General features: G+C 39.9%; 1 protein-coding gene across 3 annotated transcripts in view; it reads right to left on the bottom strand.

The window, feature by feature from the left end:
- Nucleotides 1–14,063, bottom strand: part of arhgap10 (Rho GTPase activating protein 10) — a 39,178-nt gene that overhangs the window by 23,768 nt on the left and 1,347 nt on the right. For 2 of the 3 annotated variants that reach the window (XM_089006127.1, XM_089006129.1), the window contains exons 2-5: nucleotides 6,348–6,443; nucleotides 5,058–5,119; nucleotides 3,439–3,510; nucleotides 3,206–3,307 (exon numbers count right to left, since the gene is read on the bottom strand). In XM_089006127.1, the coding sequence (XP_088862253.1) occupies nucleotides 3,206–3,307; nucleotides 3,439–3,510; nucleotides 5,058–5,119; nucleotides 6,348–6,443 (332 nt within the window). The remainder of the gene's footprint in view (nucleotides 1–3,205; nucleotides 3,308–3,438; nucleotides 3,511–5,057; nucleotides 5,120–6,347; nucleotides 6,444–14,063) is intronic. The other variant, XM_089006128.1, reaches the window with a different exon arrangement.

The raw sequence follows: 14,063 nt of genomic DNA, 5'->3' as shown, positions 1-14,063 counted from the left end.
TCCAGGTTCTGGGGTTCGCTTTAATGGAGGCAGAAGATTTGAAAATGATTTCTTCTATGATGCAAATTAGCTATAAGTTTTGTCACAGCAGGGTTCATTTCAGCCGACACGTTTTGGCTAATAGATTTATTTAATTTATTCATCTATTCATTGATTTATGTGTTTATTTAGTTAGCTAGTTATTATTAATTTATTAAGTTATGTATTTACTATACTTATTTGTGTTACTTTTTTAACATACCTTTTCAATTTAAAAACTGTTCACATTTTTTGTCATTCAGCTTCTCAATAGTAAATACATTTGTGAGTAAAAAACAATAAGAGTAAAAAAATAAAAAGAATAAATAAGAGATAAAAATAACAAGAAAAAAAATTATAAGAGTAAAATATTAGTGTCATCCTCCATGCGTTCTGTGTTGAAATCAAAATACAATTGTTTTGACTTTTTCCGCAAAGCCTGTGACGGAATTGTAATTTCGGGTTGCACATTTTCGACACTGTCAACTTAAAAGAAAGTCCTGGTTTAAAATAATGGGACTGGGGAAAAAAATCCATAAAAACATTTTAAAAATTAAATTGTCCAATTAACTCATTCACTGCCAGTCCCGAATTTATTTGGGAATTGAAAATATGACGTGCAGAAACATTCCCGAATATGTTTGGGTAGTGTTTTTTTTCTTTGGGGGTGCCAATGAAGCGCTGGTCAGACCTCTGGCACTGTTTTTTCCCTTCCACAAGGATACAGTATTGACTTTTTGTCCATGTTAGCGCTTTGTTACAACTTCAGCTCTTGTTAAAGTACTGTATTAATCAATATGTATGTATTGTATTATATTTTATACAGCCGCCCCCATTTGAAGCTCAGATAACTTCTGAGCCATACAACTTAGGAATGCACTATTTCTGTCTGATGAAAGAAGAGAGCCTAAGGTTTGTTACGCTGAAGTGAATATTTATGTCGTCCTGAAAGACAGTATTCTGTGGTCATGCAATTTGAGTGAAAATAACAAAAACCCTGGCACTGAAATGGACATATTTTTGCACATCGTCTGGCAGTGAATGAGTTAATGGAGAAATTAATCTATTTTTCTTCATTAAAAAATAATTAATATCAAAGACCAAATTACCACCTCGCATGAATGTTTTATGTTTTAAGCGTAGTCAAGGAATGAACTAAACTCACATCTCAAGGCACCGCCATCTTAGCATTTGCCCTAGATGTGACAGCGGCCATGCAAACGACAAACGCCCAACCGGTTTTTATCATCGAAATGATGTCACAGCACCCCGCCGCCCGCGCGGCAACAAAGTTTCGACAGCCGCAATGTCAACAGTTTAGAGTGTCCTCGCTTATCACCTTACATGGACTCACACGGGATAGCAAAACAAGCAACCCAAGAGGTGACCAGGGGTCTCCATTCAGACGGCAGTATGGATTGTTGCACACGCCGCAGCAGGCTAAGGGTGACCTCAGCGCTACGGTCACAGAGAGTGCACGCTTCCTCTGCGAAGCAGCCAGGAGGAAAATTATCACCCCAAGTTGCGTCAACGGTAGCCCACACGTGGTCCGAACGAGGTTTCGCGGCGGAAGACCACAGCCCAAACAAGGCCTGACTAAACAAGAACGTTCAGAGGCTCGGGAGCGGCACAAAGGCTTTGAGTGGAGTCACTTGAAGAAAAAAAAAAAAAAAAGATAAACAGATGACAAAAAAAAAAAAACAATTACTACGGCTAAAAGAATGTTTTGCAAATCAGGAAGAATTACCCAATTATACAAGTTTTTTAAGGTTAACTTATGTCGATTAACTCATTCACTGGCATTCCCAAAATTATTCGGGAATTGAAAATAGGACATAAAGCGCCAGACACGACCGAATTTGTTCGGGTTTTGTTTTTGCTTGGGTGCCAATAAAGCGCTGGTCAGACCTCTGACATTGTTTTTCCCTTCCACAAGGGCATAGGATGTTGTCCATGTTAGCACTTTGTTACAGCTTCGGCTGGTTATTAAAGCGCTGTGTAAACTGCATCAAAATATGTATATAAAATGCATTGTATTGTATTTTAGACAGCCACCCCCATTTCAAGCTCAGATAACTCCAGACCAATATAACTTAGCAATTAACTCTTTTTTTCAGATGAAAGAAGAGAGTCTAAGGTTTCTTATGTTGAATTGATTGTTCATGTAGTCCTAAAACTCAATGTTCTATGAGTCTTAAAATTCAAGTGACAATGACAAAAACCCTGCAGTGGACACATTGGTGGGGGATCTTCCTCTATTTCTTCTGCGCTAAATCATATTTATTTATCTATCCATCATTTTTTTTTTATTTTCTTTCTTTATCTATCCATCTAATTGTTTAATTAATGTATTTATTTATTTACTTATTGGGGGGGGGGGGGCTTGTTTTCAAACATCAAGGCCATGATTGCAGAACCTTGTTCCCTCATCGTGGGCATTTTCTATGCCTCATATAGACCAGGCTTGTCAAAATCCGGTCCTCGAGGGCCGCCGTCTTACATGTTTTCCAAGTCTCCGTTGCAACGCACCTGATTCAAGGGAACAGGCTCAAAAAACACCTTATTCTAATGATCAGATCATCAGCAAGCTCTGTGGAAGTCTGACATGAGCCCGTTCCCTTGAATCAGTTGCGTTGCGATAGGGAAACTTGGAAAACATGTAGGACGGCGGCCCTGGAGGACCAGAGTTTGACACCCCTGATATAGACTGTTCAGAAAACTTTAAACGTTTTTCAAATGTGCCTTTTCGGTTATTCAAATTGCACCAAAAAAAAAAAAAAAACAAAACAAATAAATAAATAAATAAATATATACATTCCTAAAAAATATAAACGTGCACGGTACAAACTTTCATAAAAGAATGTGAGTGCACGTCGGCGATTGACCACCCCACAATTTTTCTGTTAAATCTTAAAACGGCTGACATCAAAAACATTGCCGGTGCAACCCTAAAGTTAGTTGCCAACGCGACCATTGCTGCGTCTTGTTTTTTATCCATCTTGTGTTTTTTTTGGTCGCCCACGCATTCATTTCTGAATGATGCACATTAAAGGTGACACCAACCGTGGAAAGTAAGGGAACATATTCGGTCTGAAATGATTTACGAGTGATATCACGAATGGTCGCCACAGATTAAGATCCTTAGAATTACAAGAGGTTTTTTTTCCATGAGCGTGCTTCCAAATACCTCTTGTAATTGCGGCTCTTTCTTCTTGGCAGACATGTTGAGAAGCTTCTCCAGCGAGCTGTAGTATTTCTCCGTCTCCTTCTCATACTTTTTCCTCTCCGCCTGCACCAAGCAACAGAGCCGTGTCACTCTCAGCAGAGGGAGGAAACAAAGCAAGGCAAACAAACTGCTTTCATTTCAGAAGGGGGCGGGAAGATTAAAAAAAAAGAAGGCAATTTGCCATCATACAGTACCCTTACTGTGCCGAGGTGTTCTTTCCTGAATTTCTCCAGGGGTTTCATGAGGGTTTCAGTGATGTTTCTCATCTAGACAAGAGCCAAGACAAACGCCGTTAAAAAACAATTCTGCTTCCATCCCAAAAATGCTAAATTCCTCAAGACCCGAAACGTTCCATGAATTGTTTCCGTTTGTTTACGGACAATGCCCGCTGCAAAAGATTATGCTAAAAGCTAAAAGTTATGTCCTGAAATGTCAACGAATCGCTTTCCTTTTTTTTAAATTAAATATAAAGGTGCTAAGAACGTTGAGTGGATTTTCAAGATATAAAGTTGGATCGATTTTGGGTTTCAGGGATCCCAGCCAAGGGAAATTAAAATAGAGGAAAATGAAACAGATCAGCCGGGGGTCAAGGGGGCCGTAAATTTATGAATGCAAGATTGCATATTAAATATCTGCTACATTATTATACAAATACAATTTATTATGTTTATAGAGGGTTTTCACCAACTTTAGTCATCCCCAATCAGGACTTATTCAAGTTAGTTGAGTATTATAAATCATGGGGTTTTTGTCATTGTCACTCGAATTCTGGGGCTCACAGAATATTGAGTTTTAGGACTACATAAACATCCAATGCAGCATATAAAACCTTAGACTCTTTTCTTTCATCAGAAAAAAAATAGTAAATTCCTAAGTCATATGGGTCTGGAGTTATCTGAGCTTAAAATCGGAGCGGCTGTATAAAATATAATACAATACATACATATTGATTTATACAGTGCTTTAACAAGAGCTGAAGTTGTAACAGAGCGCAAACATGGATAAAAGGCAAATAATGTACCCTTGTGAAATGGAAACAACAGTGCGAGAGGTCTAACCAGCACTTTATCGGCACCCCCGTAAGAAAATCAATTCCCGAATAAATTCGGGAATGGCAGTGAATGAGTTAAGAAAAAAAAGACGGAACATTTGAAAATAAATAAAGGAGATCCATTTTTTTAAATTAGTTATAATAGAAGTTAGGGTTACTTTTGGTGTTTGGGAGGGGGGGCAATTTGAAGCTCCCACCAATAAAGGCAAAATATTTTCCCCAAGTACCCGCGGGGGTTCTCCTGCAACTGCAGCCACAGAGACGTGTCTGTGCTTGCAGCCCGTCCCACTTTTCCTTACTGCACGGTGATGTCATCTCACACTTTAACCGCACTAATGTCTTGGGGGGGCGGGGCCCTAAAAACAGTCAGTTGTCGCTAGCTAGTGACTGGCTTCTAATTACATCACGACAACAACATTGACCTTGGAGCTTGCAGGATTTTTATTTGGAAGAGCGTAACGACCACGCTTGTCAAGGCGCAGCGGCGGTGACCCTTAGACAGGCAGGATTTGCAACATGATCAGCATTCATGTGACCAGCGAAGCCACCCCCCACTCTCTCTCCTATTGCTGGAAAAAAAAGAAATTAGCCTCCCGGGACCTTTTGCTGGATGACGGAGCAGGATATTCACAGATGCGAGTACCAAATATGGACATTAGGATGTGCTGCCTGGTTGGAAATACACACACTTGAAACACACGCGCGCAGGTATTTCCCAGACTTTTTGCAAGCAGGCTCTGACTGGTCGGCAAAAGCGCTCACCATCAGTTCTCTTTGGTCTTCCAGGTTCCTCAGGAATGAGGAGAACTCCTGTAGTGACTCATCTGGAAAACACGAGTTTTGGTGGTTTCTGATAATGTTGCAAAAACAGGGGGAATAAAATACTCAACTCAATCCACAAAAAAAGGCAAATAAATAAATAAATAAGCAAATACGTAACCAAATACATAAATAGATAAAAAGCAAATCAATAAATAAATAAATAACCAAACAAATATACAGATAAAAAGCAAATAAAAAATACATACATATTTTAAATACATAATAATAATTATTAAATAATTATTATAAATAAATAATTATTATAAACGCATTATTATAAATAAGTAAATAAATACATATATAAAGACATAAATAAATATATAAGCAAATAAATAACCAAATAGATATACAGATGAAAAGCTAATAAAAATACACAAATATTCGCTCTTAACTCATTCACTGCCAGACGTACAGTCTTGTCATTGTCACTTGAATTTTAGGACTCATAGAACATTGAGTTTTAGGACTACATGAACAATCAATTTAACATAAGAAACCTTAGACTCTCTTCTTTCATCAGAAAAAAAGAGTTAATTCCCAAATTAAAGGGGTCTGGAGTTATATGAGCTTGAAATGAGGGTGGCTGTCCAAAATACAATGCAATACAGTACATACATATTGGTTTATATAGCGCTTGAACAACAGCTGAAGCTGGAACAAAGCGCTAAAATGGGAAACAAGCGAAATGCTGCCCCCTTGAGCATGAAAAAAAAACAAATTCTGGAATGGCGATGTACGTCATATTTTCAATTCCCGAATAAATTCGTGAATGGCAGTGAATGAGTTAAGTCATATATTCTTTATCCTCTGTGGAAAGAAAACCACACACTATGGCTGCTTATGTAGCGGTGGCCCTTGGTTTGTCTATGATGAAAACATTATTCCTGTGGCTACGGCAAGAAAACGGTTTGAATTTCATTCCAGATTCTTTCATCTGTCTTTATATTCTGATTCTGGAAATCACAAATATTCATATCTTTGACTTCCAAGTGTGATCCCAGAACAACTTATCTCAAGGCGTCACCGTATGTTTGTTATTTGACTTGCCATTGTTACATTGACGCAGCTTGAGCAAACAGAAACGAGCGTTGATTGTTCCAGTCATTACAAAGCTCCAAAGAACCACTGCTTTAATACACAAGAAAGTGTGTCAATTATGAAAATAGAAAAAAAATGTCATCCTCTGGAGGTATGAAAAAAATGTATTTATATATTTGAGGTCGTGCTTACCGATGCACCGCTCGTCGTCTGTCTTGGCGTCGCCAATGTACTCAAACTGAAACTCTCCCAGGCACTGGGCGAACTTTCGTTGCGCCATCCCCAACTCTGGAAAAAAGCACCAAAAAAAGTATGTCTGTGTAAGCTCTCACCACCACCTATATAGGGCCAGAGCTACCAGCACAACTTTAGTTTGCTGACAAAGATTTTCGGATGAGAAGCAAAATGTTCGACACCTTCAAAGAAGTACAGATGACGGCTGAAGAAACCTTTTCATCCACCCAAAAAAAAGTGTTTCTGATTTTTTTTATTCTGATTTGTATTGTATACAAAAAAAGAGGATGCAGAAAAATGGTTCAGATTGCATGTGTCTTGTGTGACGGGTATTATTTTTTTAATTTTGACTTCAAGATGGCTGCCTTTACAGAAGCTCCTATATTTTGATCTTGTACTTCCTTTTGTAACTTTGCTGCCACTAATAGGTAATTTCACAGTTGTGAGACCAATGACGGTTTTCTTAGCTTATCGTTTTGAGTTGTACTCAAGTGTTGGGGGCCACTTCCGGGTTGATTGAACGCTGGCGCGTGTGGCTGCCGCTGCTCACCCACACAAAAAATATAATGTGACTGTAAAGTGTCCTTGAGAGTTTTGAAAGGCGCTTATAAATGAAATGTATTATTATTTTCCACCCGAGGGGGTAAAAAAACGTTATCCGCAATAGGTAAGCAGACTTGGTGTTAAGTGTGCTTGAGAATAATATACACCACACTTGGAGGAAGGACGTCTGAGTTGTTGTTTTTTTTTTTTTTTGGGGGGGGGAAACGAAACTAGAATCTGAGCGTTACAATGACATCATTCCTCCACCATCTCGACCAGACGGCATCGGCGCAGACTTTTCTTACTGATGACATCACTGCTTTTTCTGATACGCCCATTTGCCTCCGGAATGTTTGGCAGAAACCATCGACTTGCCCGGTCGTCCTTTTTCGACCACGTCATGTCACCCTCCGATGCATTGTGGTGAACCCCGCTTTGCAAACATCCTGTTTTGTCTTACAGGCTCGGGCGGCCGGCCGCAAGTCGCAACTTGTGTCAAGTGGTGGGTTGATGAAAAGGACTTTGAAAATAGTATTCACACACAGAGCAAAATAAAAAAAAAGTATCTCGAGGACACCCCCCTCACCCGCCTCGACTTGGCATGTATATGACAGCAGTAGAGTTCACCCCTACCCCACCCCTCTTGGGAAGAAGCATGGCAGAATGCAGACGGGGGTATTTTAAGACCGGAGCAGTGCAGCGCAAGGGAGCATTGGCGTTGTCTCTGGCCTCAACGAAAACAATCTAACTTGGCAACGTAAAGAGAGTCTTCCTGTTCACGTATACAACAAAATGTTGGGAGTCACCTTTTGGCTTCGAGGGGATCTGAAGAGTTTGCAAACATGTGCTGTGGATGACATGGCCTCATCAAACACGTGAGGGGGGGCTGGGACACACACACACACCACCGATGCATGACTTTAGGGTTCCTTTTTAGCAATACGAAGAGGAAATGCGTTGGACATGAACTGTCAATCAGAAGAAATGGCGACAAGAAAAATGATTGTGTTCACGATGAATAAGTCAGACAAGTAGTTATCCCCATTTAACAAAAGCAAACAACCAAATTTACAACCTGCTAATCAACAAATGAACCAAATAAATCCCCTTTCATAACTTTGTTGCTGTGAATTGTAAATATCTCCACTGTGAGCCTAATAAAGGTTAATTGAATTTAATTTGATCTGATTTAATCAAATTTAACTCATTCACTGCCATTCCCTAATTTATTCAGGAATTGAAAATATGACGTAGAACGTCATTCCCGAATTTTTCGGGTTTTACTTTTTCTTGCGAGGGGTGCCGATAAAGCGCTGGTTAGCCCTCTGGCAATGCTTTTCCCCTTCCACACGGGGGCATCATTTGCCTTTTGGCCATGTTAGCGCTTTGTTACAACTTTGTCTGTTGTTAAAGCGCTATATAAATCAATATGTATTGCTTTTTAGACAGCCGCCCCGATTTCAAGATCAGATAACTACAGACCCATATAATTTAGGAATTAACTTTTTTATTTCTAATGAAATAAGAGTTTAAGGATAACTCCAGACCCATATAATTTAGGAATTAACTTTTTTCTGATGAAATAAAAGATTGTAAGGTTTCTTACGCTACATTGAATGTTTATGTAATCCTAAAACTCAATAGTCTGAGGGTCCTGCCATTTCAGTGAAAATGACAAAGCAGGAGTGGCCATATTTTGCACATTGTCTGGCAGTAAATGTGTTAATTTAATTGAATCTAATTTAAAATTCAAAACCGGCCGAACCAGCGAATAAATTAAATCAAGTATGCTATTGAGTCAATTAAATTTAAAAATAATACAATTAAAATAAAAATTGGGCTTGAAAACAAACTAGCAAACATTGAAAATTTCCCTGCCGGTACAAAAAGTCTTAACTGTAAATGTTAAAGCTTGAACTCATTATTTTTAAAGACTTTGAGGCTTACGCGACAAAATGACAGGTGCACTTTGCGCCACATTTAACAGCGAGGACATTTATAGGCTTGAATGTTAACGTAAAAAAATGCAAAGCACCTACAAGGCCGCCTAAAGATAAATGTGGTTTCAATCTACTAAACATGCAACACACATACAAAAAACAAACTGTATTTTTTGGGGGGTAGGGGTGACTTGAAACTTCATTGTAGACTATGATTAAGTGCAGTATTTTGTACAAAGTGCTCAGAACTATCTATCGGCCAAGTACAGCATGTACACCACCAGCAATGCAGCTACCGCACGTCAGCAAAATGCTGTTGGCAGTAAAAGATATTACAATCCACGGAGCCCCTGCGATTGACTTTGAACCGTTTGTTAATCTAGAACAAATCTTAACCACACACCGAGCTGGAATCCGGAGCAGGGTGTGCAAGTCCATAAAAGGTGACTCTTGTCATGGTGCTTGCAGCACTAATCGCTCTTCTTCACTGTACCGTGTGTCGTCTGGTTGTTAACGGTAACCCTCAGTGAATCTGCCACCTTGTACTTCCGCTACTTTTAAGGTCCATGCCCTTATTTAATTTATTTTTGATTTTGTTTTCTATAACATGACTACTTCCGCAAACTCTTGCACAACTGCCAGACTTTTTTTTAATGACCACCTTGTCAAACATTACATACGACGAGCGAGGAGGAGTCCCAAAGAGAGGATCTTTTTGGCCCAACATGCAAAACACATTATCTGTCTCATTGGCGGTAGGGGGGGGGGGGGCAACGTGTTTATCTTTTTACGATCAAGCATGATTTTGTGTTATTTGCCCCTTGCAAACAGTTTGAAAAGAAGTACCGGTAATCCCTCTACTCTTGAGTGGAAACTTCATCTGCTCGCATTGAAAGCACAAATATGTTTTCACAACATGACAAGGAACTCGGGACACACCTTGACAAAGCAGAGACGGCGCTTCCTACAAAACGTGATTTGACACCAGGTCACACTGAAAAGTCACTGGCGGTATTGTCCTATGGACAACACATAAGGAAGATATAATAACTTTCTTATACATATATTGAATTTTCTAAATAAAAAAAAAAAAATAATTGCTAAGTTAGCCATGCTAGTTAGCTGCCTTGACAGCGAGAAAATACTTTTTATTTCAAGCGCCTTTCAAAGATCTCAAGGACACAATAATAAATAAAATACAATTATAAATAGAATACAATTATAAACAATAATAAATAATTATACACACACACTAGCTAAACCATGACACCACATTTCTGACAGTTTAAAAAAATAATGCTAACAACTAAGAGTCAAATTAATATTTGAGATGAATAGAGGTGGTATTCTATCGAAGGCATGCAAATGCGATGGAGCAGATGAAGCCCGCGGCCATTGCGCGATGATGCAAGTCTGGCACGCGCGGCTAACGGATTGAAGGGCGGGTGGGTTCACACAGGCCATTATTAGGACAAGCTGTGAGGACTTCATGACATAAAACACAAGGAATGAAAGCATGAGACGCTGGAATTAATCAACAACAGGCAACATTCAGTGAAACAAAATCGAGTTTGTGTCCCTGATTGATTTAAGAAAAAAAAAAATATCCCCCCAAAAAAGTCACATTTACCCAAAGGTTGTCTGTATACCAACAATTCACCCACAAAGTTGTCTTTATACCAATGAGACACAATCACCACCACAAAAAAAAATTACACGTGTTCCCGGAGAAACTAGAAACCAAGGACTTTTTTTTGAGGGGGTGGGGGGCATTTTGGAGGCAAAACTGGGAACTGTCAAACTTGGCCAGAGACCCTCACTCCGCCGGCTCAAGGCGATGAGTCATGAGTTGACTCCACCTTGCAGCCATCTGATGTTACAGGCAAGCTTTTTCTTTTCTGTGACTAGCCTGGAAAGTACGGAAACAAACTGGCCTTGTTTTGTCACATAAACACACACCGCTTTTTGCTTTCCAAATCTTGCATGCAACAATGTCAAATTCAAGGCCCGGGGGCCAAATCTGGCCCATCACATAATTTTGTTCAGCCCGCGTGAGCAAATCAAACTCGTGAAATCCCACAATGCTAGCTGAAATCCAAACCCAATTTTTTAATTGTCCCATATAAATAACAATAACAGTAATTTTTGTTTTCAAAATTGAAAACTAGCTATTCATTCAAAACATGGCATGGAGTGCCATTCCCGAATTGGTTCGGGTCTTGGTTTTTCTTGTGTGTGTGTGTGTGGGGGGGGGGGGGGTAAGTGCTGGTCCGACCTCTGGCAATGTTTTCCCCTTCCACGAGGGGGCAGCATTTGCCTTTTGTCCGTGTTAGCGCTTTGTTACAGCTTCAGCTGTTGTTAAAGCACAATATAAATCAATATGTATGTACCGTATTGTACTATGCAGTCGCCCCCATGTCAAGCTCAGATAACTCCAGACCCAAATAACTTTGAAATGTTTTGATGAAAGAAGAGAGTCTAAGGTTTCTTATGCTGAATTGAATGTTTATGTAGTCCTAAAACTCAATATTCTGTGTGCTGCAATTTGAGTGAAAATGACAGGTAGGTCACACCCTTGTAGCAATATCAGCTGATAAAGGCGCATCACAACAACATCAGTGACACTCTGATGAAGGCGGAAGTACACGCCGAAACACATCAGGTAATTAATCAACCAATCAGAATCAGAAAGCCTTTAATTGGGGGCGGGAGGGGGGGGGGCGAAAAGAAAAAAACATGCTATTCTAAGCATAATAAAAAATGTAAGAAGACTGAGGTGTTTTTTGTAACTGCAAAAATGTTTAAAAAAAACTACATAGTGCAAGTATAAAAAAAGCATATTGATATATGTAGCTGTATTGCTGTGCTATTTAATAACGCGACTGTATGTAGTAAAGGAATCTGTTACAGATTACATAGCAAGGATACAGTATGAACTTATGACAACGAAATGACAAAAACCTTGGCAGGGGAGTATACACATTTATGCACATGGTCTGGTGGTGAATGAATTAATTTGTCATGCACTCTATATGTAATATATGGAGGGGATGAAACATTCTAATGGCTTCCCCAAATTAATAACAGCCTCCCGAGAGGAAACCGTAACTACAATGTGGCCCGTGGCAAAAAATGAGCTTGACACCCTTTCTTTAGTGTGGATAATTATATCACAATTATTTCAAAATTAGAACAGCTTGAATGGCACTACGGACTAAGTCATAAATATCACAAATATCCAGGAGTATAACGAAATATATTGAGTACTGCATCAACTGCAATTTCTTTAACTGTTTGGTTGGCCGGACGTTGAATAGAGCGACAACCACGCTTTGCTTTTCCGCAGCCCCTTCCTGTTTCAATCTGCCATCTTTTCCAGTCCAAAGCACCCCTCCCCTCCCATCCGACGTTTGCCCTTAATGCGGCCTTGCTCAGAGATCATAACCCTCCCACCCTATCCCCCAATCCGGTTCTCCCTTGCCCACCGAGGATGCATTAGTCCATCTGACGCTTCCTGATTCTCTAAACATGTCTGGGGGGAGGGGGGGGGGTCATGCTGGAAAAGGCTCCTGACAACAATGACCATATGGCTGGACGTAGATGTGCATCTTTTTTTCACGCCAAGATCGATCACCTTTGACGATGCCCAAAAGTGCAATTGTCGTCTTGTTGTTTATTCAGTCCAAGACGAACATGAAGCTAATGCGAGTTTAATGAAAGGCTGTGTGATGTGGCTCTTTGCCACAAGTCGTGCGATTATGGCAAGCGGCGGAGCGGGCCAAAGCACACGGAGGCCAGCCCGGTTAGTTTTTATTTCATTTTTTTTACCCGGACCCTTGCAAAGCCGCCTTTTTTTAATACTCAAGTAATTCCACTCGTGGGGTCAAGAGGTCAAAATAAGGCCATGCGTCAGATATTCGGCTTAATTTTTTTTTTCTTTCCAGTCCGACAAATCATCGATCGCCATGTTTCCTGAGGATGACAGTTATAGACATGACATGGTTCCTGAGGAGGAAAGCTCAAGAAATAGAAGCCCATCTGCTTGTTGCTCCTCTTGTGGACACTTCCATGTCAAGCCACTGTCCCTCACACCCCTCTCCCCGCCATGGTATCCCCGATGCCAAGTTTCCTTTCCAAAAACCCAAGGACTTTCCGTAGCGGGACATCCTCCCAGTTGAGGGAATGGAAGGGAGTTGCTGAGCGAGAGACGTCACACCATCGCAACGTCGGATCATTTGGAGGTCAAAAACTTCAGCGGTTTTTGTTTTTTAAAACCAAAATATATACCTTGATATGAGATTTGAGGTTGTAATCCTCATTCAGTAAAATTAACATCCTAAAAAGTACATTTGTGTCCTGAAACTGGACTAAATTGCAGAAGAACAAGAGGTTAAATATGATGACGATAATATGGCAAAACTCCAGAATGACACACCTTGTTTAAGGTTAATGTAACATACTACCAAACTCCTTTTTAACTTTGTGGATCCTTTCCGAGGCCTGACCACCTCACCATCAAAATCTTGAGCGAACTGGAAGAAAGGACGGACGGGCATCCTGGTGCGCCCCCGGGATGAAAGACAACAAAAGGTCACAGACCGCAGACCGTGACCCAAAATGTAATGACTCAAATGAAAATGCATTTAAAGAAGTGACCAAGATTGTGTTATCAGCTTTTTTTCATTGGTTTCTAAAAGGTTTTTAGTCCTGGATTGCCTTTAGAAGGACATTCCAGGAAATTTTCCGTTTCTGGCAGTGGCATTTTAATCTTCCTTAAAAGTTGGATTATTGTTTTATTACTGTACCGGATCGGCTTCGGTCTGACTGGATCAGGGCTCAGGCAAGAAGCTTTCTAGAACACTGAGATTTTTTTTTTTTTTTTTTTTTATTGTCTCCATAGTTGGATCATCATTTTATGAGTGTTAAATTAGTTTAATTTGGGGTTTAGAGAAGAATCTGGAGAACGCTTCCAAGTACCTGATGTGACGAGCAGGTTTTGAGAATAGGATAGCAGTGACATGGCATCCAGCAAGGACAGGTTACAAAAAAAACACCTCAATGGAAAGCAAAAAAACTGCTGTGAAAGTAACAATGTGCACTTTTACTGAGTGACTGACTAAGCACCGTATCCGGTGTGACATGTTAAATTTGAAATATGACGAGTAACTGCCAGTCTTGTTGAATTTACGAG

The sequence above is a fragment of the Hippocampus bargibanti genome, linkage group LG10 (assembly GCF_051943395.1).
Source record: "Hippocampus bargibanti isolate YZ-2025 linkage group LG10, ASM5194339v1, whole genome shotgun sequence".
NCBI classification, from domain to species: domain Eukaryota; kingdom Metazoa; phylum Chordata; class Actinopteri; order Syngnathiformes; family Syngnathidae; genus Hippocampus; species Hippocampus bargibanti.
This window is presented reverse-complemented; position numbering and strand designations above follow the sequence as displayed.